Source organism: Phragmites australis, chromosome 5, assembly GCF_958298935.1.
Source record: "Phragmites australis chromosome 5, lpPhrAust1.1, whole genome shotgun sequence".
Lineage (NCBI taxonomy): Eukaryota > Viridiplantae > Streptophyta > Magnoliopsida > Poales > Poaceae > Phragmites > Phragmites australis.
This window is the reverse complement of record NC_084925.1, coordinates 11,382,390-11,406,057: the sequence shown is the minus strand read 5'-3', so window position 1 is coordinate 11,406,057 and position 23,668 is coordinate 11,382,390. Positions and strand designations below refer to the sequence as shown.

General features: G+C 44.3%; 2 protein-coding genes across 2 annotated transcripts; both read right to left on the bottom strand.

Moving 5' to 3' along the window:
• Positions 1–5,146: 5,146 nt before the first annotated feature.
• On the bottom strand, positions 5,147–10,478 carry LOC133917816 (uncharacterized). Its single transcript, XM_062361658.1, has 2 exons — positions 10,460–10,478; positions 5,147–5,934 (listed from the first exon to the last, which is right to left on the bottom strand). Exon 2 carries the CDS (start codon positions 5,930–5,932, stop codon positions 5,147–5,149), a length of 786 nt encoding a protein of 261 aa, XP_062217642.1. The 5' UTR covers positions 5,933–5,934; positions 10,460–10,478.
• Positions 10,479–12,092: 1,614 nt separating this feature from the next.
• On the bottom strand, positions 12,093–18,175 carry LOC133918754 (uncharacterized protein At5g41620-like). Its single transcript, XM_062362800.1, has 3 exons — positions 17,577–18,175; positions 14,364–14,489; positions 12,093–13,878 (listed from the first exon to the last, which is right to left on the bottom strand). Exons 1-3 carry the CDS (start codon positions 17,988–17,990, stop codon positions 12,382–12,384), a joined length of 2,037 nt encoding a protein of 678 aa, XP_062218784.1. The 5' UTR covers positions 17,991–18,175; the 3' UTR covers positions 12,093–12,381.
• Between the last annotated feature and the right edge of the window lie 5,493 nt (positions 18,176–23,668).

The window sequence follows — 23,668 nt, the reverse complement described above, 5'->3', positions numbered from 1 at the left end:
AAGGGGTAAAATTGGAAAAGGCCTTGAAACGTTTCGGTTATGGCGTTGCCGCGATAGCGGCATGAAAGGCGTGCTTGGAGCCTTGCTACTTGCATGCCGTCTTGCAAGTATTCTACATTTTCGATTCGGTTTATTTTAATTCAGAGCATGTTTAGTTTAGTTCGGTTTAGGATCTGAATTCATTATTAGGACAAGAATTTAACCCTGAAAGTTTGTAGAGCAATCCTCTTAAGGTACTTAAATAGTAGGATGGTAACAATTAGTATCGGTATAGTATATGACGAATAGCAGATGAATACTCACATCTTTGAGTTACATGTCGCAAGTTATGCCCGACTAGAATTAGGAGAATAATAAATGAATACTTATATTTTGTATTCGAAGAAATATATTGCTCAAAGCTGCCAAATCTCTCACAAAGGAAGGTACAGTTAACTGATTACAAAATTGAGGTTAAGATTTGATAAATCGAATAAAGTAGCTACGAGCAAGGTTGTTCTGTTCAAAAACCGTGGTATGTTGTGACTTATAGGAAATTTTTCAGGGGCGAATAATGAAAATGTACCAAGGAAAGAAGAGAACCAAGAAACTTCACAAACCAATATATATAGAAAATATCAAACCTTGTATCAAAATATGCAGATAATTATATACAACTACACTCTTGACGGGGATCGAAAAAACACGTGCATTTATAATAACCATTCCAATTGAGCTATGTCATGTATGGAAAATTAGATCTCATCTTCCATCATTTGCATGTTCAAAGAAAAGTAACACAAGATTCAAATATAGAAGTTAGGAAAAAGTAAAGAGAAAAGTAACGAAGTCAAACAAAAGTAATGAAGATTAGCATATAGTCACTTATCACCCATAGAAGAAAAGTACTTTATATTACATGAGTTACATGTACAAACTCGTGTTAAACATCAGTAGGAGTTGTTTAACTTCAACTAAGTAGTCATTTAAACAGGGAAAAATTATGTAAATGTCATCGTAAAAGCGTCGGAGTTGGAGAATATCATCGCAAAAGTCCCGAGTTGAAAACTACCATTGCAAAAGGGCACGGAAGTTGCAAAATGCTACCACCGTTCAAATTGGAGGACGACAGCTCCGTTGCAAACGTTAAAACTTTAGTATTGCCACTTTTGCCCCTACCCTTTAGTACAAAAAGCAGAGCAGCTTTCCACGCTGCCACCGCCACCCCCACACTATAACACCCAAACTCTAGCCCTCCTCAAATCATAGAGGACCGTCGCCGACCACTGCCGAAGCATCCCCGTGCCCTTTTCACGAGCGAATCGTCACATCCCGCTGGCGGCCCTTGGCGAAAGATGTCGTTGGGGTCGCAGAACCCCCCGCCCCGATACAGCTGGGGCGAGGCAGCACCAGGGAGCCTGTCCGAGACCTTCACATCGCAATTCATCTACCAGGAAGATGATGGGTGAAGCTCTCCCAGATTCCCGATGGGTAAGTTCGCCCCCACCCTCCTCTAATCTTTCCCAGTACATACATAGTAATTGCGTTAGTGTCTAATCTATGCCGATTTATTTCGTAGGATGGATCCTACCTCGGCATTCAAACTAGCGATTAGGATGGGTTCTTATATGATGCATGAGAATAGTGGTAGGAAGGAGTACGTCTGAAAGTGTATCTAGCCCTTATGTGTGGTTTTGATAATTAATGATAATACCTATAGACTAACAATGGTGTTGAGTTTGTTAATAGATTATTCCATGGGTAATGCACTGAGAGATATGCATTAGCTCTAGGTGAATGGGGAGATTGAAAATGCATCAAGATGAATGAGTTCTATGTGATGCTCAGGTAAGTGATGATAATACTTATGGACTAACAATTGTATTAAGAATTGTTATTAGGTTATTCCATATGAGATGCATAAGTGATAAATCATAGATTTCCTGAGAAATACCATGAGAACAAAAGAAATACATCGTTGTCATTGAGCTCCTAGTGATGCTCATAAGGAGAAGGAAAAGCTCAATAAGATTGACAATAAATTTGAAGATTAAATTACTTATAGAGATCAAGTAACTAAATGTATGATATTATCAATAGAGTTTTATGAACTAACCCGTGCGCTATGTGCTTGAGAATGAGTGGGGTTAGGTTATATATGAAGATTGACAATATGCATGAAGGCTAATAAGTTACGAGTGGAAATCAAGCAGTTTAAGGTACAAAAGTTATGCATTAGGTTTTATGGACTAACCTATGTGTTTTGTACCTAAGAGTGAGTTGGGGTTAGGATCCATAAGAAGGCATAAGTTAAATTGAAATCATATATAACAAGAGTGAAGAATAAGAGTGGACTCCATATTTGATAAAGTTAATTCCACGAAGATGTTGAATACAAAGTGGTTTTCTATGGCAAGACGGTGAAGGGCAAGCAAGACTCGGCTGCGATGGATTATCCATGGTGAAGAGCAAGCAAATGGCTTGGCACCGAAGAACCAAGGCGGTGGTGAAGAGCGAGTGAAGGCTTTACGTCAATGGATCGTGTGAGGCCATAGAAACCTATGAATAATTCGCATCAATCATATGAAGAATCAAGAAGAGATGGAGTGAAGATTATATGGAAGTTGGCAACCCTCAAGGTTTGAATGAAAGAAGCGGTACTTGAAAGTTATTCAAAGGCTCAAAGTGGTTCAAACGAGTTTTACATTTGAATTTGAGTATAGGTATACTACACTATTAAGAGGGATGTAATGTAGAGCTAATTGTCATGTCTCAGTGCTCAAGAGTTTCTAACTAAACCCAAGTGAGAGTTATTTTTAGAAATTTTGGTGCAGAAAGTGTGAAAGTGTCCGAATTTGGTTTTAGAGTGTTTCTAATTTGATCTAATGTGTTTGAAGTCATGAATTCAGTTGGTATGTGTAACCCTCTGAATAAGCTTTCCATAGAGTCTAAATTCGTCAAAATCGGATTTCGGATCAAAAGTTATCGTCGTTTTTAGAGAGCCAGCTATGCTGAACCCAGATTCTCCGGGTTGTCCGGAGTCTCCGAGTGAGGTTCCGAGACAAGTGGTCTATTAGAGCCTTTTTGGTTTAACTAGATACTCCAGGTGAGGTTCTGAGATGGGGGTTTCGGTTTGGGCTTTTTAGTTTACCTGGAGACTCTGGGTTGACCCGGAGACTCTGGGTTAGTAAAAAAAGTGTTGTAACGGCTAGTTTTAGGGGGTTGAATATTTATACCCCCTCACCCCCATCCTTTGAAGTTGCTGCAAGGGCACGAAAGAAAAACCTTTTAAAGCCAAAAGAAATCCTTCTCACTCCATTTTAGTGAGAGATTTGAGAAAAAAAAGTGAGTTGGGTTGAGAGATTGGAAGGTTGAGTGCAAGTGAGCTAAAATCCATTCTTGAGCACTTGAGTTCATCGACAAGAAGTTCGTGAAGCATTTGTTACTCTTAGAGGTGAAGCCTCTAGCCGGCTAGGTGTTGCCCGGCGAGCTCCCATGCGTGTGGTGAGCCGCGGAAAAGTTTGTGAAGGTCGATCTCGCCTCTGCAAAGGAAGAGATAAATCTAGTGGATCGAGGAAAACAGTTGAAAGAGACTCAGCTCGTTGGAGCTTTCTCAATGGAGACGTAGGATTCATGGTGGTGAATCCGAACTTTGGGATACAAATCTTTGTGTCTCTACTTCGATTTGTTTACATTTGAGTTCTTGCTCAATATTTGTGCATATTGCTCGATCTACTCGTTTGTGTGTTGTTGAGTATAGATTCTCTGTGAATCTACTTGGAATAATAAATTAGAACACACGACTTCATTTGGTTTGAGCTAGAACTCTTTAGGCGTTGTTTAATTTCAGTTTCGAGCTTGTTTCTGTACAGACCTTGGAGATTCCAGATTTACCCGGAGGTTTCGAAACTGTACAACCCAGAGTATCTGGATTAATCCGGATACTCCGGTGAACAGTGTTTTCAGGGTTTTTCAATTAATATTTTTTTTACATATTTTTTGCTAGAATTGAATAATTTTTGTCACTCTAAGATTGTAACTTTCACACTTATTTAGCGTGTTTGTGCACTAGTTGAGCCTAGCATATTTAGGTTTTTCACTTGTAAAAAATCCATTAGTTTATATTCCGCTACAAGTTTAGGCCAACGATAAAAGGGGACAAAATTTTAGAAAAAACGTTTATTCACCACACCTCTAGGTGACATCATTTTCCTTTTAACGTCAGGTCAATGATAACCTTTAAGTGGTAAACAGGGAAAAGTTATTGTTGTTATGTCTTGTTGAGTATCTTAGGGAGGAATGTCAGTACAAGTGGGACAGTAGGCAATACTTGCAAGTTTACTTCTGGAACAAACACATCGCAAAACTGAGGGGATCAGTACTGACTCCGAACTGATGGATCCTTTTGAGATGTACAGTGTGGAAAGAAAGTTACAAATGTAGATGTGCTTGATGTTCCACTTTGTTGGATAGGGGGCCTTCGTCTTAGGCATGAGACCCCTGCAGATTGCAGCACAGGATGCTATAATTGTTGAGGCCCCTAAAGCTGTTACATCTATAGAGGCACTTGAAGTAATTGACACATGCTGAACCTGAAGGAGAGGAAACACATGGAGGATCAGAAATCACAGAGTCTGTGACTGCTGAAGCTGAGCTCCCAGCTGAAGCAAACCAGACGCAAGCTAAAGTAAATAATGTTGATGATGAGGAGGCAGTCAGTTTGGATGAAGAAGGCATGTATCCTCTATCTGATGGTGAGGTTCTGACAAGGATGACCCTAATTACAGGCCTAGAGAAGATGAGAATGAGGAAGAAGTACATGATGACCCCTCAGGTCCAATCTATGTAAGTGACTTGGAGAATCCAAAAATTGAACATAACACAATTTTTAGTGATGTCAAAACTTTTAGAACAGCTTTAGACATTATGCAATATTGAGTGAGTTTGAATATGGTGTCCTTCGATAATTCATATTTCCCGATATACAAAAGAGGACCCGTGAGACCATTCACCAACAAATATAGAAATATAGATGCATTACTACTCGTGACCCTTCCCATGTTGATGTTATAGAACATACAAGAAAAAACAGACTTCAATAAACCATATCGGTGCACAAATAAACCCTAATTGAACCTAATCTCTTCGATCTGCAGCGCTACAACAACTAGTAATCGTACTCGAAGAAGTCGTCGTCATCGTCATCTTCTTCAAGCAACCGGCTGTCCATCGGGTCCCAATGGCAGTCCATGCACCGAAAATTCCAATTGTAGAGGGTGGGCGCGCGCGCGCCGCAGGATGGGCACTTTCCCGCGGGTGGCGAAGGGGGCCTCCGTGCTCGAGGCGGCGGCACATACCTGCCCTTCTGCGGCTCCTGTACTCTCGTCGTTTGCTGCGAGCAACTCGTCGTCGGCGCTGCAGCTCTCCAGGACATCTTCTCGACCTGAGGCCGCGGCCTCGGCTGTGGTTGCCGCGGCGGGTCTGGTGGTCTCGGTGGCGCAGGCTGACGTGGCGGTGAGGGTGGGGGTTGCTTGGCCGCAGCTGCAACCGCCGTCATACCAGGCGGATGCCTGGCGGACAGCGCGTCCCAGGCGGCCTGGACGAGCTTGAAGGCGCCGTTGGCGGCGACCGAGTGGTTCTTGTCGGGGTGCACCAGTAGACAGAGCCTCCGGTACTGCTTCTTGATGGCGTCGTGGGTCAGGACGACGCCTGACCCGGCGGAGCTCGGGTTGGGCAGGCCCAGCACGGCGTACCAGTCGAGGGGCCTCCGCGCGGCCGTGGCGTGCACGTCGTAGGCCGCCACGATCTGCGTGTTGCCGGGGAGGTCCGGCGCAAGCCTGATCGCGGACTGCATCCACCGCTTCGCGCCCAAGACGTTGCCAGCGAGGAAGCACTTTTCGGCGTGCGCCTGCGCATTCCGGGCCTGCTCCTCCTTGGAATTGGAGTCCGCCATGGCTAACCCGTACTCGGTTGTGCACTGCGCAATACTGCTGCGTGCGCTGCATACATATATAGGCAACGCAAGATGAGGAGGGAGCGTTCGAGTCCGAGTCGGTGTAGGGTCGCAGGCGCTGATCGATCGAATCGTACGTGACGCGGAAGGGGGAAGAGGGACTACTCTCGTCTGCTTTTTCGTGGCGCGGGATCAGGCGGACTCACTTGACTCTCCACCAAGGAATCGGAGACGCGCGCGCGGCCCGGCTTTGAGTTGACGCGGCGACAACTCTTGACACCACCTGGCATTGCGATAGAAAGTATAGGCTTTAATTTGCTCTAGGAATCGGAGTGCACCGGAAGCTCGTCCGTCTAGCACTAGCACCCGGGGTGAAATTCTGCCCGTGTCGAGGTTCTCCACTGATCTGCACTCGGGTGATGCAAGTGGCTACCTACTTAATTACCCACTCTAGTTCATAAGAAAATTTCTACCACTTAGGTCGAATGATATTTGTGCAATTTATATTCTTGACATCTACTTTCCTAAATTGAATTGTTGTATGTCACCGTAGGAATGCAAAACATTGCCTTATATCAATGATCAATTGTTTTTAATTCGGCAATTTAGATTTGATCGTTTAGTTTAATATTTTAAAACCATCTATTCAACCCACTCTAATCGGTATGCTAAATCCCACAGCCCGTCTAAGCACGATGTCGAGACCACGCCCGCTTCCTCCCCATCAACTCCCTGATTGTGGCGTCAGAGTCAAATCCAACAAGACCCATCTTCTCGAGCGGTGCATGCCGTGTTGTACTCCGGCCACCCCGCCTCCGTTCATCTCCAATCCGTCCCCCTGCTAACATGCTAATCTGGCAAGGAACATTCTGATTTAGGGAGAGACAACGGAAAAAAATTCTATGTGTGCGTGCTGCACAGCCATTGTCCTGCAGCACGCTCCGGATTCAAGCCAGCTGTCATCTGCGTGCATCTCAAAGCATCTACGCGAGCCCGACTCAGGTCACGATCATCAATCTAGCGAGTCGGAACCGATTCCACATTTCCACCTCACGCCGCGCGAGAGCCAGCTGCATCATCCTCGCCCGAAAATTCCTACTCGGCCAGCCGACCTCCCAAGAACCAACTCGCCGCCGCCAAGGGTGGAGCCAATGCTCGGCCACCCTGGGCAAGTGCCCGCACCTGCATCTCGGCCGCCACCGCGCACACCACCGCTGTCCGCCGAGGGAAAGCTCCAATTTTGATTTCCATGACTTGCAGATCCACGAATTTCTTGTGTTGGGAAGCCGATTCCTTACGACTCAATTTGGGGGATGAATGCATTGATTTGGCGAGGAAGATGCCGATGTTTTGGAAGGAGGAACAACGCTGGAGTTGAGTGAGGAGGAGGTGTAGTGCGGCGGAGGGCTCGTGAGAGATAGGGAAGAGCGGAAGGTAACGGTGATAAAAATCTGAATCTAATTTGGGCAGTTGATTTTCAATCCTATGGCATAGTGGTAGACGGAGTAAACCTGGAAATTAGAGAGTGCTAAAATAGAAATCCAGAAAGAATAATGAGTGGTATGTTTGCAAACCGGTCTAGAAATAGTGGTTGAGAGCAATTTTTCCAAATGAATATACTCGTAATTTGGAGTTATGTGTCACGAGTCATGACTTTGTATGATTGGAAACGGTTACTTGAACATGAATTATTGCCATATTAACAAGAACTTAAAATTTATAAGCGGAAATCACGTCCACTACCACAGTGTATGCATGAAGAAGACATCAAGTAGTTGAAATTGCATCATGCATAAGGCAATTGCCGAGAAATTAGGCAACAACAATCAACGCCGCACAACTTGCATATATTTCTTTAGATTTCATCACCAACTTGTATAGATTAGAACCAATTGTAACATTAGTGGTAGCTCTCATACAACAACTACTAATTAGTAGATAGTCTACTCACGCACCCAGCACGCATACAACTCATAATCTACACTACTTAAAAAACAAGTATTGTCTTTTCCGTTCCGCACCCATTCCCGTTTCACTCCCCCATTCCTGTTCCGCTTTCACATGTCCCCGTCCGTGCAATTCCCATTCCTACAACAAAACGAGTATCGCCCCCACCCCAGAACTAGCCATGACGCCTGCCCCCTTCTCAAATCTAGCCAAGCCGCTGTGTCCCCCTCCCTTCTCTTCCGTTCATCGTCAGCCACCACTGTTCCCCTCCCAGATCGGCCCAGCCACGGCACCACCACAGACCCCCCGTCACGTCCCCCACCTCCCTTCCTCTCCTCTCCTCTCCTCCCGCCTGCCGCTCGCTCCCCGCGCCGCCATCACCTGCAGGGAGTCTCCTCTCCCCCGTCCCGCACCACGACCCAGCCCCTAGCCCCAACCGTTGTGGTGGCCTCGGTGGCAGTGTGAGAGATGGGGCGTGCGCATAGCGTGGTGGAATGATAGCGGCGATCGGCCGTCTGTGGCCCCTCCCCAACCCTGTGAGGGCGTGGTGGTGGCGGCCCTCCTCCCCGTTCACTCCCTCACCCTGTCGACCCCATCCACTCGCTCGCCATTGTTGCCTCCCTCCAACAGTGGGGTTGCACGCAAGGACGGTGGCGGGACTGCTTCGCCGGCGGTGCTGATAAAGGTCACGGCGAGTAGGTCCACAGCAGCGGCGAGGAATGGGTGGTCCAGGTGGAGTGGGAGGGCGAAGGGGGCCTCGTCGCCTGCACAGCCATGACGGTGATGGATCGCGCGCCTCTGTCTATCCGCCGCCGCCGTCCAACCCGTGGCGACAGTGGCTCTCCTTGACGACCGACGATGGTGACACAACAACAAAACTAGGAGTGAGTGATGGCCAGGCTTCGGTCAACAACCGTTGTGGAACGGCACACGTCCAGCTCCAACGACAACGACCACGTCCCTTGGCAACCACTGAATGTGGATGACTTCGACGTAGTACTCCCCTATGCAACATAAAGGAAGAACATCTCATTCCATTCTCTACTATTGTCTTCTCTTACGCTTGCTTCATCTGTGCTACTGACCGGAAGGGAGGTCGCCGAAGAGTAGGATGGGGAGGAAAGGTCGCCGAGGAGAGAAGTGTCGCCAGTGAAGGAAGGTAACCGTAACACTAAAAAAAAGGATCGAGATTTCATTCCATTCTCTGCTAGTGACCTTCCTCTTGCGTCTACTTCCATTCTCTGCATTGTTCTACAAGTTGGTGTTGTTGTAAAAAAGCCAACAATTTTTATTCTCTCCCTTTATCCATATAGCACCCTTTCTCCCTGATAGAGCACCCGCACCGTCGGTCCTTCTAGGTCCTGCTCAGGTGAGCTTGTCGTCCCCTATCGTTGGCACCCTATCGTTGGCACTCCTTGCATTGATTTTTGCATAGCAGGTTTTTTGGAACAGATAGATTCAATCCGTGAACTAAGTACTTAGCACCTGTCTTGGATGTTTCATTTTTTTTTTTTTTGCATTCTGTTCTTGCCAAATTCTTGGCCTTTGTTACTGAAACTGTTTACTTAATTCCGCATGTTAAGTTCACGGTGATGTACTTCTTGGTACATTTTGTGCCAAGATTACTACTTTTGCTCAAATTAAACACGTGTTCCATCCCAACAGAATAATACAAGAGGAGGCTTTACGGGCTGTTCCGCCAGCGCACCGAGCCGTGGTGATGTGATGGACGATCCGGTACGTGCGGGCAGACGATTTCAGGAACTTTGACCAGCTCGGCTGGGCCACATTCGAGTTCATCGACGTGCCTCGCAACGAGGAGCTCATTGACAGCATTGTCCTCACCACCTGGTAATCATATTTTATGTGTTCACAGTTTCAGTTTGCCAATGTGTCTTGGCTGTTTTTTCTTGCTAATTGGAGAAGGTCGTCTAGTTTCGTCCAACAAAACACCATTTTTTATATATGTTTTTTTCTCCCTGGACAAACATGGTTCTTATTAGAAGGTAGCTGATCCTGTATGCAATCTCAATGTACTGCCTCATATGAATGCAGTGGAAGGTTGACTGATTTAATCAGGCTGCATCGTTTTCTCTGTTCAGTACCGAACTAATAATGCTGCAGCTTCGTGTAATGTTTACTACTCTCCGTTCAGATTTAGTGGACGTATATTTTTTGAATGCTTGTTCAGAATTAGTGGGCGTATTCATTTTTCAAAGCAAAAATGTACCGTTATACCTCTTATAAACCATGCGCATGCTAATTACTCTTCTTATTGCTTTCCGAAGCGTTTGCACTTGCAGTCACGCGTGCATGCATGCATGTTGTAGCATCACGATGATCCATTTAAAGAAGCCCATCACTAGCACTGGGCGAGAAAGAAGAAGAAGAACGCCGTGGTGAAGATGGTGAAAGAACACATCGGCAAAGTGGCCGCAGACTCCGTCGACAAGTACAGCAAAGACAAGGAAGAAACTATTGGCGAGGTGCCCGAAGACTCCGCCAACGACATCGACGAGAAGGAACCCAATCGAGATGTGGCCGAGAACTCCACCAACGATGATAACGAAGAACTCAAACAGGTGGCCGAAGACTCCGCGGCGGCAACGTCGAAGAACCCATTGGAATAATTCATCTGTAGTCAGTTGATGCGTTTCTTTTTCCCAATATTTTCAGTTTTGTTTACTGTCTTCAGTCTGATTCATACAGAAGTCAGAGTAGTGCATCAGTACAACTCCAGTGATTAATGCACGTTTTGCTTAATATACATATTTTTTTGCAAAACAGTATAGTAATTAATCTCATAGGACAAAGCTGTGACCACATGATCCTAGGCGCCCTTTTCTTTTCGTATGGCTAATTTTCATATTATTGATGCCATCAGTCCAATGTCATAAACCCTAATGCTGTTCTGATTAATGATGTCATGCGTCATTTTTTTTGTATGGCACTCCAAGTTCTAGAGTATGATATCATCTCATATTTATATGTGCTTCTAATTTGAATTCATGTATATTTATGCTGAATAGAGTACATATGTTCTAAATATGCTAGTCTGATATACTACATACAACCTGAAAATTCTGGTTCTACAAATAAGTGGTGTTTGTGATATTTGCTTTCATGACGATTCTTTCTATTGATTTGAAATTTCCCATTTTCACAAGACATCGCTGAGGAGGAGCAGTAGGAGGAGAATAGAGTTCCTTGCTCACTGGCTTCCTGTCTGTGCAGCTCTAGCTCATACCTGATAACATTGACTCTGGTTTTACATAACGTGAATGGCATCTATATTTACACCATAAACACGGGTCATGGCAGCATCCACCGTGCAAACAAATCTAGTCAGTTCAACCTTTTCTGTTAGTTGCAACATTGTTTTTCAACACTCTTTGAGCTGATTTTAATGAAATGATATTTTGTATTAGCTTCACCCGACCAACTATATTATCTCGTGAATTTTTTTGACTCCCGTTGTAACACACGGTCATTTAACCAGTACCCTATGAATTATGGACTCGTATTGATGTTAGAGATCATGTTGTAGTTAGACTATTGAAGAGGTTAACTATTATGCTATCTATTGTTGATATGAACAACTCTTATACATAGTGATTAGCTATATTGTTGGAGATGCTCTTATGTAAAACAAATTTTGCTGGGAAACATCTTGTTTGCTTTTTGCTGGACCTAATAAATCATTTATGACGTTTCTGCCAGCTGATATGCAAACCACTATAATATAACTGTTATATTTTGCTCAATAGTCAAAATGTAATCACGGGGAAGATCGAGTAGCCAGGTAGTTTCATGTGCGAAACACAAACATGACCATGCGGTGACTTTCTTCGGGTAGAAAATCTATCATTCTAATGCACTGTCGAAATACTCTTGAAGAAAAAGGAGTGCTGAAATACTCCAAATTTTGTGTTAGTTGCTACACAAATTTGAGTGGTACTAAAAAGTTTGGAAAAAAAAGTCCAGTTTGTTCAATCCAGCAAAAAGTTTCGTTTCAAGAAAAAAAAATCAAACAAACATGATACGGCACATTTCTGGAAATCCTGAAGCAAACTCTTGCAGCATTCAATGATATTGTCATGGCAGCGTCAATGCTTTTGAGGTGCCAATGCGCCATGCTTGCTCATACAGCTACTCTTGTAAGTTTTCACAAACCTGAAGACCTGGCAACTCAAATGGATTGCCACACAAAATATCAGGAAGGTAACAAGACAGAAGTGCCCTAGCCAAAATCCTTATCAAAGTGTTGAGTTATCAGCCTATAGCGTGTTGGGCATCTAACTAACAGCCTAATTTACAAGGGAGATGATTTACATATGCAGCTAGGATTCACATAATCGGGCAGCTTGCAATGTACAGGGACACTGAATCAATTGACAGGACGGGAGGAAATTGGAAATAACATAGATTTAAGTTCACCATATTAGATCCTTGATTTCTCGCGTGGGCATAAATCCCAGAATCTGCAACGGTTGGCAGCACTCTCATTTCCTTCTGCCGGGTAAGGAACCTCCTGATGCCTTCAATCGGGCATGTCGCCCCTCTAGCCTTGCTTGAAGTAATTTTGCCTTCAGTGTGTTCCCCATCACACCTACTGGCTGTTCCGGTGAGCATTCCGATATCTCAGGGTCCAATGGTGTGGATTGGTATTTCAGCTGCCGCGTTGGACTGCCGAGAATACCTAAATCCTCTGAAGTAGTGCCTTCACAAAATAGACTTTTTCGGGAGCAATGATCAAGGGATTCCTGCCCCAGACAATCAACATGAGGAGCCTCCAGGTTGTTCTTCGATGAGTCATTGTGAGATCCTCGAGAAATATGGGTGCTTGTGATTCCATTCTGCTCTTCTGCTGGAGTAACTCCAGCACTGACATGCGAGCTGATTTCTGGTATTTTCGTGGCATGCTGCAGTTTGCTGCTACTGGACCTTGCGATGTCTTTCTGTGAATAAACTGGCACATGAGACATGTGTGAACCTTCAGCAGCTATACCATGAGGATGCTCTGATCTTCTCTTTGGTACATCCATGCCAGCTGTGCCACTTCTGCGAGGTCCCGTGTGGTCATAGTTCTGAATGCCATTTCCATGCATGTTCAGTTCAAAGAAATGCACATCACTAGCAATAGAATCATTGTCGTCATCTTCAGCAAGCTGAGGGGCACTGGTCGCTCCATTCAAATGGACAGACTCAAGGGATTGCCGACGCAAGCTAGTGCTAGCATTCATGTATTTTTCATTATTCTTAGAGCTACCTGATCTTTTAGAAAGAAGAAAAGCATGTATTTCGCTGCTGAGCCTCTCCATTATTGTGGTTTTATGAGCCAAGTCTTCCTTGACATCAATATTTTGCATTTGCATTCGCTCATCGAGCCATGCTTCTGAAATATGGAGCACTGATTTATCAAAGTTGAGTTCATAATTCTTTACATTTCTTTGCTTTAGCACCCTGACTTCCTCTTCGTAGTTCCTAATGCCCATTGCAAACTGATCACAAAGGTCTTCTAAGAGGCCGTTTGCTTTCTTCTTCTCCTCAAGATCCTTGACTGCCTTTAGAAATGCTGATTTTATCTCAGATAACTCTTTGCCTAACTTCCTCTGGAGATCCTCAGAATGTCTCCTGAGACGTCTCTCATCCTCTAGTTCACCTTGCATGGAATGGACAGCTGCTTCAATCTTCCCATGCTCCTTGTTTTTCCTAACAAGTTTGTTCTCAGAGAGTTGCCTCAATAATGATGAAACTTCGTGATGGTACCGCCGTCTCTCTTGCATAAGTTCTTGAATATGTGCCTGTGCCTGCTGTAACTCCAATTTCAATCTATTAACCACCGACAAATTAGCAGTGTGCTGTTCTTCCAGGCTCCAAATTCGATTTAAAACCTTCAATAGTTCTGTTGATGTTTTGAGGCTACAACCTGTCCCCCTAGATCTTACCTTGATATCCAAGGAACGAGTTGGAGTAATAGTCCGATTTACAATGGAGTCCTGTACAATACAGAAAAAAAGAATAACACTTTTGAGAAATGTGCTTCACTGTGCTGATCCTTACAGCTGGAAAACATAACTTGGTTACAGATTCAATTGCTTTAGTGAAATACAATTTTCTCGTTCTATGAAAGTCAAAATAAAGTCATGAAGTAGCCCTATTTCAAGAAACTATGCAATAACTTCCATGCTTTTCGGTGATGTTTTTAATGGTAACTGCAGTATAAACTAGACTACTCAATAATGTCTTCATAAAGTGTGCTAAGATGCATTGTTCCAACCCCAATATGATACACTGAGTGACTTGAAGTATGTGTAATATGATTCACATAAGAAATCACATGACTGTAAAAAGCATGTTCCTTGTAAAAAGCATGTTCCTAGTAAAAATACATTTACATATAAAGCCAAAGGACCTCGTCATCTGCCCTCAAACCAAAAAATCAAAGCAACCGAAAGGATAGCAGAGAAGAATATATGCATACCCCAACTGAGCTAGTATAACTTGCAGGAGAAAAAGGTTGTATTCTGTGACTCCTTTCTTGATGCAACGTATGATAATTCATTGATGAATCCGCGAGATGCCTAGCAAAGCCACCTGAACTCTGTGGCTGAAATAGCAAGAAAATGTTAGCAGGGAACAAATACAAAAATAAATGTCAACTTTCAATTGGAAAACAAGGAGCACCCCATATATTAGTTGGGTTATCATCTGCCCTAAAACTTGAACAAAAACAATACCCAATTGTACCATAATCAACATTTCATGAGCAACATCACGGATGATACATATAATGAACCAATGATTCATCAACTTCTAAGCAGAGCATGTAAAACTAAATTGTTAAAGCAATATTGAGCCAATGCTGCCATCTAATAAGCATGAGGTTTCAGCTTATGGAATGCTAAAGACGCTGCATCTTTATGGCTTTTGTACTAGTACATGTGGATACAAGTACTGTCAGCACCATAAAAAATACCTCGAGATTGATGCAAAATTTCAAAATTCAGACCACCATCCCATTTCCTTATTATTGCAATGTCCTTCGCACACTTTGGAGGGCTAAGGGAGTACATGTACCAACATGCACAAGTGGTTTAACTTTCTCTTTCAAGATGCTGGAATAACTGACATGTTGACCCAGTTGGCGTATAGCTATAGCACCAACTGGAAGATTTATTGTTTCAAATAGTGTTGGAAGTGGTCACTACAGCAGTGAACAGGGTTTCAACACTACAGAAACAGTGTAGCAGTCAAAAACGCTATTTGGAATATAGCTGCCACTACATTGGTTGTAGCTGCAACTGTAGAGGTGTTGGTTGCTGCTATTGCAGTGGTAGAAGCCAATATGGTGATACCAATGTTGCAAGTTGTACTCACTATTATTGTCAGAATGTATATGTTTGGTTCTAGGAAGGCTTGACATGTAAATGTATATTTCGAAATCAAGAATATTTTTAAGATTCTAATGTAGGACATCTGCTATATCGCCGAATACCTGATATTCAGTACAAAAAAGCAAAATTGTTCCTTAAAGAATGGAGTAGAATCTCAGTGGAACATGAAATTCATAGTTGCAAGTCTTCATAATAAATGTTTTTTTTCCTTTGACTATGCTTTTCGTGAGTCTATGCTCATAGGCTGTAGTTGCATAGTGGTGTACATAATATGGCAACCTGACATGTCTTTACAAGGCAATATAAGCCAAAGAAGTAGTCTATGAGGAGGAGAGCTATGAAGATGGCTATTTGATGGAGTACAAAGCAACTAATGGAGATGTCCGACGATGGGTCCAAATTCTACAAAACACGAGTTTGTTATCTTACAGAAAAATAATATTTATGTACTATCTTGCGGAGTCTGCTAAGAGGACTTGATGTAATAAGTACCACTTTTATCATATATAAACCATCCTACATTCTCTCACTTCAAATGTGAAAGTGCTTATTGGCCCAAGTGCTGGTAAGTTAAAACGGCGAGGATGCCGAGTACGTGGACAGAAGGGGGGCAGGGGGTTGTATATGATTACCCAATTAAAACAAATGAGCCTGATAGAGGTCCATGTAGAGGCATGACAGCCAATGTAATTAGTCTCATCTTAATAACTGAAGTTGGATGAAATCAACATATAAAATTTAGTGTCAAAAGGCAAGGTTGTTGCATGTACGTGTTTTACTCTAGGGCAATACAATAGGGCATAATTAGCCAAATCGGTGCAAAAAGTTTAGAAAAAACATCTTTTTACAGCCTCAAGCATGAACACCAAAGGGAAAATTGCATTTATAGTTGGGAAAAATCACCCCAAAAAATCATTTCCATTTCACTTTATGCATGTCATTTTGATCTGCCAGCACCGTGCAAGTCATGTTACCATCCAGTTATTCCTTTCTGAGCATTTTTTGTCATTTTATTTGCCAATTTTGAAATTAATATCTAAATCTTGACATTTTAGTTATTAGTACAACAATAGAAGCATCTCCTTTTCTCTCAGTATTCACTGCAGTGTGCGGAGGCCTCTGCCAGCAATAGCAATGCTGTGCCTAATGGGTTCCAGGTGTCAAATGATATGGGATCTTATATGTCCATTGATGTCTCAAGATTTGATAAGAAATTGGCAAGTATATGAGAGAGAGAGAGAGAGAGAGAGAGAGAGAGAGAGAGAGAGAGAGAGAGAGAGAGAGAATGCCCAAAGACAGTAACTGGATTATAAAATGGCAAATAAGGGCTTTGCCAAACCAACATTACTCGTAGGAATAAGTGACAAATGTAGTGACTTCTAAGCGGAGGTTTAGATATTATCCTATCCCTTTGCGTTTTATTCCACTCCAAGAATGTGGTTATTTTTCCTCCACATCAGTAGGACACTCCTGATCCTTCCCGATTTGCGAGCTTCAAGTTCCGACACGCAATTATTTTTTTGTCAAGCAATGATGGGACAAATCATAGCATTGCACCTACAGAAGGTCCACCATGTCCACCTAGTGAATGATGCATTGGGAGGTCAAAGTTATTACAAGCACAAAAATCAATTAAACGGGTCCAACCTACAACTCAATTCGACAGAGCAAGTCCAGAAATTAAACAAACAAGACGAAGAGAATAAATGGACGTCTGAAACTGCATAGCGAGTACAACATTTTGAGATATGATCTGTTTACTATGTGTCTATGTCTGACGCAAGAACACAACAGGCCACGGAGTCGGCACTAGTCCATCCAATTCCTATGCCACATCATTGTACTATACAAAACTCTCGATCCTTCCAGTTTTCATAGCTTTAAGTTCCGACAAGCAATTACTAATTTGTGTGGAGCAATGGTAGGACAAAATCGTAGCATTACGCGTAAAAGGCCGACGCTACCCACCTAGCCAATGCTGCATTGGGACGTCAAAGTTGGTACCAGCAGGTAAACCAATAACTCATGTAAAGGACAATTCAACAATTGAACAGACCAGGTGCAGAAATAGACAACAAACACGAACAAAAGCACTCTACGAAAATTCGTAAACGAAAGCAAAATGAGCAACAAGAAGAACAATAAAATCGAGTTTCAGAACTGTTCACCAATCACGACATTTCAGGATTTAATCCATTTGCTTTGCCTGGCGCAAGAACAGACCAACCCACGGAATCGGCACTAATCCATCCGATTCTTAAGCCACGTGGAAGGAGAAAAACAGAACCTGAAACCCTCACCTGATCCACGTCTTCGACGCGGCCGCAATCCTCCCGACCGGCGGCGATGCCCCTCCCGCCCCGTCGCCTCCGGCGCCCCTCCCGCGCCACGTCGTGGATCTCCCAAAGGCTGGCGCCCAGCTGCCGCGCCGACGCGGACGCCGACGCCGAGCTCCTCCTCGCGGCCGCCGCGTCCTCCCCCTCCCCCACCTCGTCCTCCATCTTCCACGACGGCGCCGGCGTGCCGGGCCCTGCCCGCCGCCTCGCCCTCCCTAGCCGCAGCCGCAGTGGCAGCGGCTCCCGCCCCCCGCGGCCGCCTCTACTCGCGCTCCCGGAGCCTTCGGGCGCCTCGCCTCTGGCCCCAAGAACCGGGTCCGCGACAGCCCCCGCGCGCTCGGCCCCTCCTGCTGCCGTTGCGGGGGCGGGTGGTTCCATGCCTATGCCTGCGCCCGCGCGGACATGCGCGCGACGAGGCGTAGCCGCTCAGGGGGCCTACTACTCCACGGCAGAGGCTCCAACTGTAGCTGGCAGAGAGACAGCGAGGAGTGGGAGAGCCTTGAGGTGGAGGAGTCGAAGGGGGGAAGGGGAGACGAAAGGTTTCTGCAGTCAGTCAGAGTGCGTCGTGGGGCCCACTTACCAGCATGAGACCGCCCCGCCCCGACCTTTTGTTTCGTTTCGCTCCCCCTAGCTACCCGCCTTTTGTCGTCTCGTTTGGGGCTTTTTGCCTCCATTTTCTCTTGGATTTCATTCGCTCAAACAACAGGAGAGAATCTCTAACTGACTCCACGCTGCAGCAACGGTAACATGGCAAAAATCTAAAATTAAATAATATATATGAGTGTATTTATTGAAATAGATAATATATAAGTTGTATTTACTAATTTAGTATGTCATTTTCAGTACATCGTGTGCCGAAAATCACCTGTATTAGGCAACAGTGCCGTATTCAGCATACGGTGTGCCAAAAATGACTTTTTTGGTACACCGTCGCGTCTGCTTTTGCTTTGGCCGTCACATCACGTCGCGTCTGCTTTATTCTTACGGTCGATTGCCTGCTTGCTTCCGGTCGGTTCCCTGCTTTGTTCTTTCAGCTTTATTCTTTCTGCGCTACTGCAATTGCATGATAACTCGCTTGCAAACATGCGTGCTGGTTCGCTTGCATGCTGCCTATAAAATGACTCGAACAACAGCGCAGCGAGGAGTAGTGCAAGGAGAGGAGGAGTAGCAGCGTTCAACGTTTAGCAGCAGCGGAGCAGCGAGGAGGAGCCGTAGCAGCCAGGACGAGCAGTAGCGCGAGAAGAGGACTGCCTTCCGTAATAGTAAGTACTTAGATTATGTATGTAATTAATATTTAGATTAGTAAATATAATTAGAGTAAGTAGAGTGTTTATTCCGTTCGAATACATTGGTTAAATGGTATTAAGTTGATAAATTAGAGTACGTAAAGTATTTGCATAATTTTATTAATGAATTTGATTAGTCGGTGTAATAAATTTGATTAGTCAGTGTAATAAATTTGATAAATTAGAGCACATAATTAGAGTATTTATGTAATGTAATCAGAGCTATTAGAGTTGTATGATTAATCGAATTAATTAGTTTAATTGAATTAATATAATTAATTAGCTTACTCACTAAGAGCACTCCAGCAGACTAGCTAAATCCGACTTGACATATGCATGTGGACAGGTGGTAGAGGAATGAACAATGTGTGTGCTTGTGCAGTAATCGTAATTATGATCTCGTAACAGAATTTACCACAGTGTAACCGTAATTATAATCCTGCAATAGGCATGATAATCGGAGTTACGATCCCGCCACAGGCATGTAACCGGAGTTACGAACCCACCACAAAAGCAGTTACGATCCCGCCATAGGTATGATAACCGGGGTTACGATCCCGCCACAAGCATGAATTTATGAAAGAGGAGAGAAAAAATGGAGCTTTGAAGCAAATGGTAGCTGGCTTATCTCTCTTCTCTCTACAGGATAGAGCCGGACAACTTTTCTGCTAGAGATGTTCTTAGGTTAAGTAGAGTAACACGAGGTGCCGAATTTGACGCTGCAGACCAAATTAATAGAACTAATTTGATTAATTAGCTTTATCACTTAGGTTAATGTATAGGGCGTAATTAGCTGTTTATCGTACATACATCTAAGTAGTTATTTTTTTACATTAGGTTAATAGAGAACGTCCCGCTGTTTTGCATGGGAGGCTCGTATCAATTCAGAACTGGCAGCACATAGAGAGTACGGTTGAGCTACTTATTGATCTAGATGGCTTAAAATCACATGTTATGAGCCTTTTGTGTGTGAACCAGTAATCCTATAATGTTGTCCTAGAGGGTGTGCAGCCACAGCTTGTGCCAAACAGCTCAGTCATTGTCCAACAACGCATGGATTTTGTACTCACGTAAGTCAGTTTAGGAGAACTTTGAAATGGGGGTGTACGTAAACATAGTATCACAACTGGTGCAAGATGAAGTGGTGACTAACGTGGAAGGATCAGGCCATCATGTGATGCATGATGAGGAGGGAGGGCATGTCGGGGAGGGCAGTTTCGGTACAGAGGGACCTAGGTGGACCCTACTAAGGTAGATGCAGGATGCATGGATGATGAAGCCGGTGGTAACGGGGATGAAGAAGCTGGTGACAACGATGACCCGGTGCCGGCGATACAGTACTTTCTTGGTACCAGTCTGCTAGATTGTACCATCGTTGAGTATAACACCTTATCTAACTAGGGATATCAGAATAGCGATATTCAGGTGGGACAACAGTTTCGAAACAGGGAGGAGATTATCCACTTTATTAGCAACTATGTTGTAATCACAAGAAGGGACCATAAGTGCGCCCGATCTAACCTATAGAGTATGAGGTCAGGTGTATCAAGCACCCAAATTGTCCTTACTTTGTACGAGCACATAAGCCAAAATACGAGAATTATTTTGTGCTGAGTAGACACACCCCACATACATGCAGCGAAGAGGCTGTTAGGAATGCGAGCCACATCGTTGATGCGAGGTTCATAATCTAACTCCTCATCACCCTTGTTGGCACAAACATATGTTTGTTGCCAAAATCTATTGTGGAGGAGGTGCATACTAAGACGGGTATGCTAATCAATTACCACATCGCGTGACGAGTGAAGTAAAAGGCGTTGAAGATGTTGTTTAGAAGTTTCCAAGAGTCTTACAACTATGCCCTGAGGCTTCTGCAGAAGATTGCCATGACGAATCCAGGGACTCAGTGGGTCATGGCAGATGAGCTGATCAAGCTGGAGGATGGGTCATACAACAACACTGACCAATACCTTATTAGGTTTTTCTGATCCTTTGCACAATGCATCGAATCTTTCAGACATTGCAATCCGGTTGTATGTATGGATGCCACATTTCTTAGTGGCAAGTACCATGGTAACCTTATGATAGCGATGGCGGCAGATGCAAACAATCAGATCATTTCTCTCACGTTTGCAATGGTTGAGAGTGAGAACAATGGTATTTAGTTGTGGTTCCTCACATTGGTGAGGACACGTGTTGTTGGCAATAAGGAACGAGTTTGCATCATCTCAGACCGCAACAAGGGCTTCTTGCATGCGTTGGACGTGCTGCATGATAGCACAAACTACTCCATTGCATGGCCTGATGTGGAGAGAATGTGGTGCATGCGACACTTGGGTGCGAACCTGTACTCAAGGTATCACAACAAGGGTCTTGTAAAGTGGTTCAAAGGGTTGTGTCTTCAGAACCAGCAGACGAAGTTCAACGAGATATGACGAGAGTTAAATGAGACCACTCGCAAGATGATGGCAGGGCAGAAAGCACAGGAGGACCATCTACGGACGTAAATGGTGGGGGGCCAAACCATCATTAGCCGTTCACGTGCTACGTTTAGCCAGTGGATAGCGAGAAAGCTGGCGGAGCGTTGGGTCCTAATCCATAACACTCACGGTGCCAGGTTAGAACATAGCGTTTCAATGATCATATTTTACTCTTGGTTATGCAAACATCCCATCTAAAATTGTTGTCTCTCATGTTAGGTATACGATCATGCCAACGAACATAGCAGAACCGTTCAACAATGTCCTAAAGGGTGTACGCAGCCTCCCGTTGTGTGCCATCATTGAGCTCACATTCTATAGAACGGCTGACTACTTTCGAGACCGTGGTATAGCTGCAATGGAGTGTAGCACGTAGTTTGCACCTAAGGTGGAGGAAATCATATCAAAAAGGAGGAATAAGGCACACTTTCATCGGACTAGGATCTACGACCAGGCCAATAATGAATTCGAGGTCATGTGTCGCCGCCGGTACACTTCAGGGTATAGCGTGGGGGACACCGTGCAACAATGTCAAATTGGTCTTCACGAGGTGAAGTGCACATGCAATAAGACAAAACTGCATCATATCCCATGCTCCCATGTCTTCGTCGCTTGCAGGGACATGGACAGCAACGATGGATCACAATACGTATCACCATACTTCATGATCGATACATTGAGGAGCACATGGCTTCCAAAGATACGTTCCTTCAACATCGGAAGAAGCTACAAAGTGATCGAGGGGCCTAAGTGGGTACCTTATCCTAGAGCACGACACACGGATCCTGGAAGGCCTAGAACCATGAGGTTGCAAGGTGACATAGATGCAACAGATGCTGTTGATGGCCTACGTAAGTGCAAAATATGCAAACAATCTGGCCATGATAGGAGGACTTGTCCGACCCGGCGGTGAACTATCAGGTTATGATAAAACTGTATGGTATAAAGACTTGTTGCAATTTAGTTTGTTTTATGAAGTTAATAGCAGACATGGTTTGTATTGTAAATTGTTATTCACCTATTGGTTGTTGTACCTATTTTGTAATAGCTGTTGTCTTACGATGTTTTTTTTATTGAACCATGAGGCTTGAAATCATTGGCATGGCTCACGTTCATCTTCCCGAGCTTCTTTAGCTACGGTACGATGAGAACCACAGGGGAAGGATGATTTTCACAGGGCAACAGGTACAACGATAATACGTGATTTTCAATTGCCCTGATAACTTGGTACTTACTCAATAAATGTATTGGATACCTTTGCATTTGGTTCCGTTGCGTTCTAGGTGTGTGTGGGAAGGACTACTACTGTTTGCTCTCATGATGGCCGGAGCTCCCATGGAGGGCGGTGGCAGAACTCCGCTCCTGCCGATTGAGGTGTCACTGCTCACAGGTCTTGTCGACCATTGGCATCCTGAGATGCACACGTTCCAATTTCCTTTTGGAGAGATTGCCGTAACTTTGCGGGACGTGGCCATGCTAACCAGGTTGCCGATCAGGGGCACTCCGTTAGTACTTTTGCGACCAGCAAAGGAGAACTGGAAGAGTTATATTCAGGCCAGATAATTATTTGTTATGCAATGCACTTCATATGTTCTAGTGTTATTCATGCTTCATTGAGTCTCCGCATCTTGTAGGTTTGGTGTGCAATATGACATAAAGGATGTTGGGCTCTCCATGTCATGGATTCATGGGCCACTACAGTTCGGTCCATGTCCACTGGATGCGGATGAGGCTACAATTATGCAGCATTACGAGGTGTACTTGTACATCATGCTGGGAGGAATAATGTTTTGCAGGACGGTAGACTATTATGTACTTTCTCATATTGTATGGTTAGCGGGTCAGCTCGCATTACGTCCTTACAAGCCGACATCTTACAGTTGGGGATCTGCTGTGTTAGCTGCTACGTACAAAGGATTGTGTATCGCAACCCAGCGGTCAAAGAAGACGGGCTCTATTTCAGGCTGCCTACACCTTTTACAGCTATGGAGTTGGGAGTACCTCCCAGTTTGTCGACCGTGAGTGAGCAAGAGCTATTATCCAGTCCCCATCTCTGATGGTGTTGCAGATGAAATGAGACCTACAATGCGGTATCGATGGATTCATGCCAAGCTAAGATGGACTCACCAGCAAGATCATGATAACTACTCCTAGGTGATCAGTGACCTGGATGTCCTCATCGCCGATCTCGTGGAGTGGGATCCATGGTGTATGAAACGAGTGGCCCAAATTGCGACTGGTGGCCTCATCGCATCCTCTTGTTTTCGTGAATTAGACTTATAGATGACCA

What these genes read in the sequence shown, in the direction of transcription:
- LOC133917816 (XM_062361658.1), bottom strand. Translation starts at nt 5,932, where the DNA reads ATGGCGGACTCCAATTCCAAGGAGGAGCAGGCCCGGAATGCGCAGGCG.
- LOC133918754 (XM_062362800.1), bottom strand. Translation starts at nt 17,990, where the DNA reads ATGGAACCACCCGCCCCCGCAACGGCAGCAGGAGGGGCCGAGCGCGCG. An exon ending in GCGTCGAAGACGTGGATCAG is followed by an intron (nt 14,490 to 17,576) that starts GTGAGGGTTTCA and finishes TTGCTATTTCAG; the next exon opens with CCACAGAGTTCAGGTGGCTT. An exon ending in GTTATACTAGCTCAGTTGGG is followed by an intron (nt 13,879 to 14,363) that starts GTATGCATATAT and finishes TGTATTGTACAG; the next exon opens with GACTCCATTGTAAATCGGAC.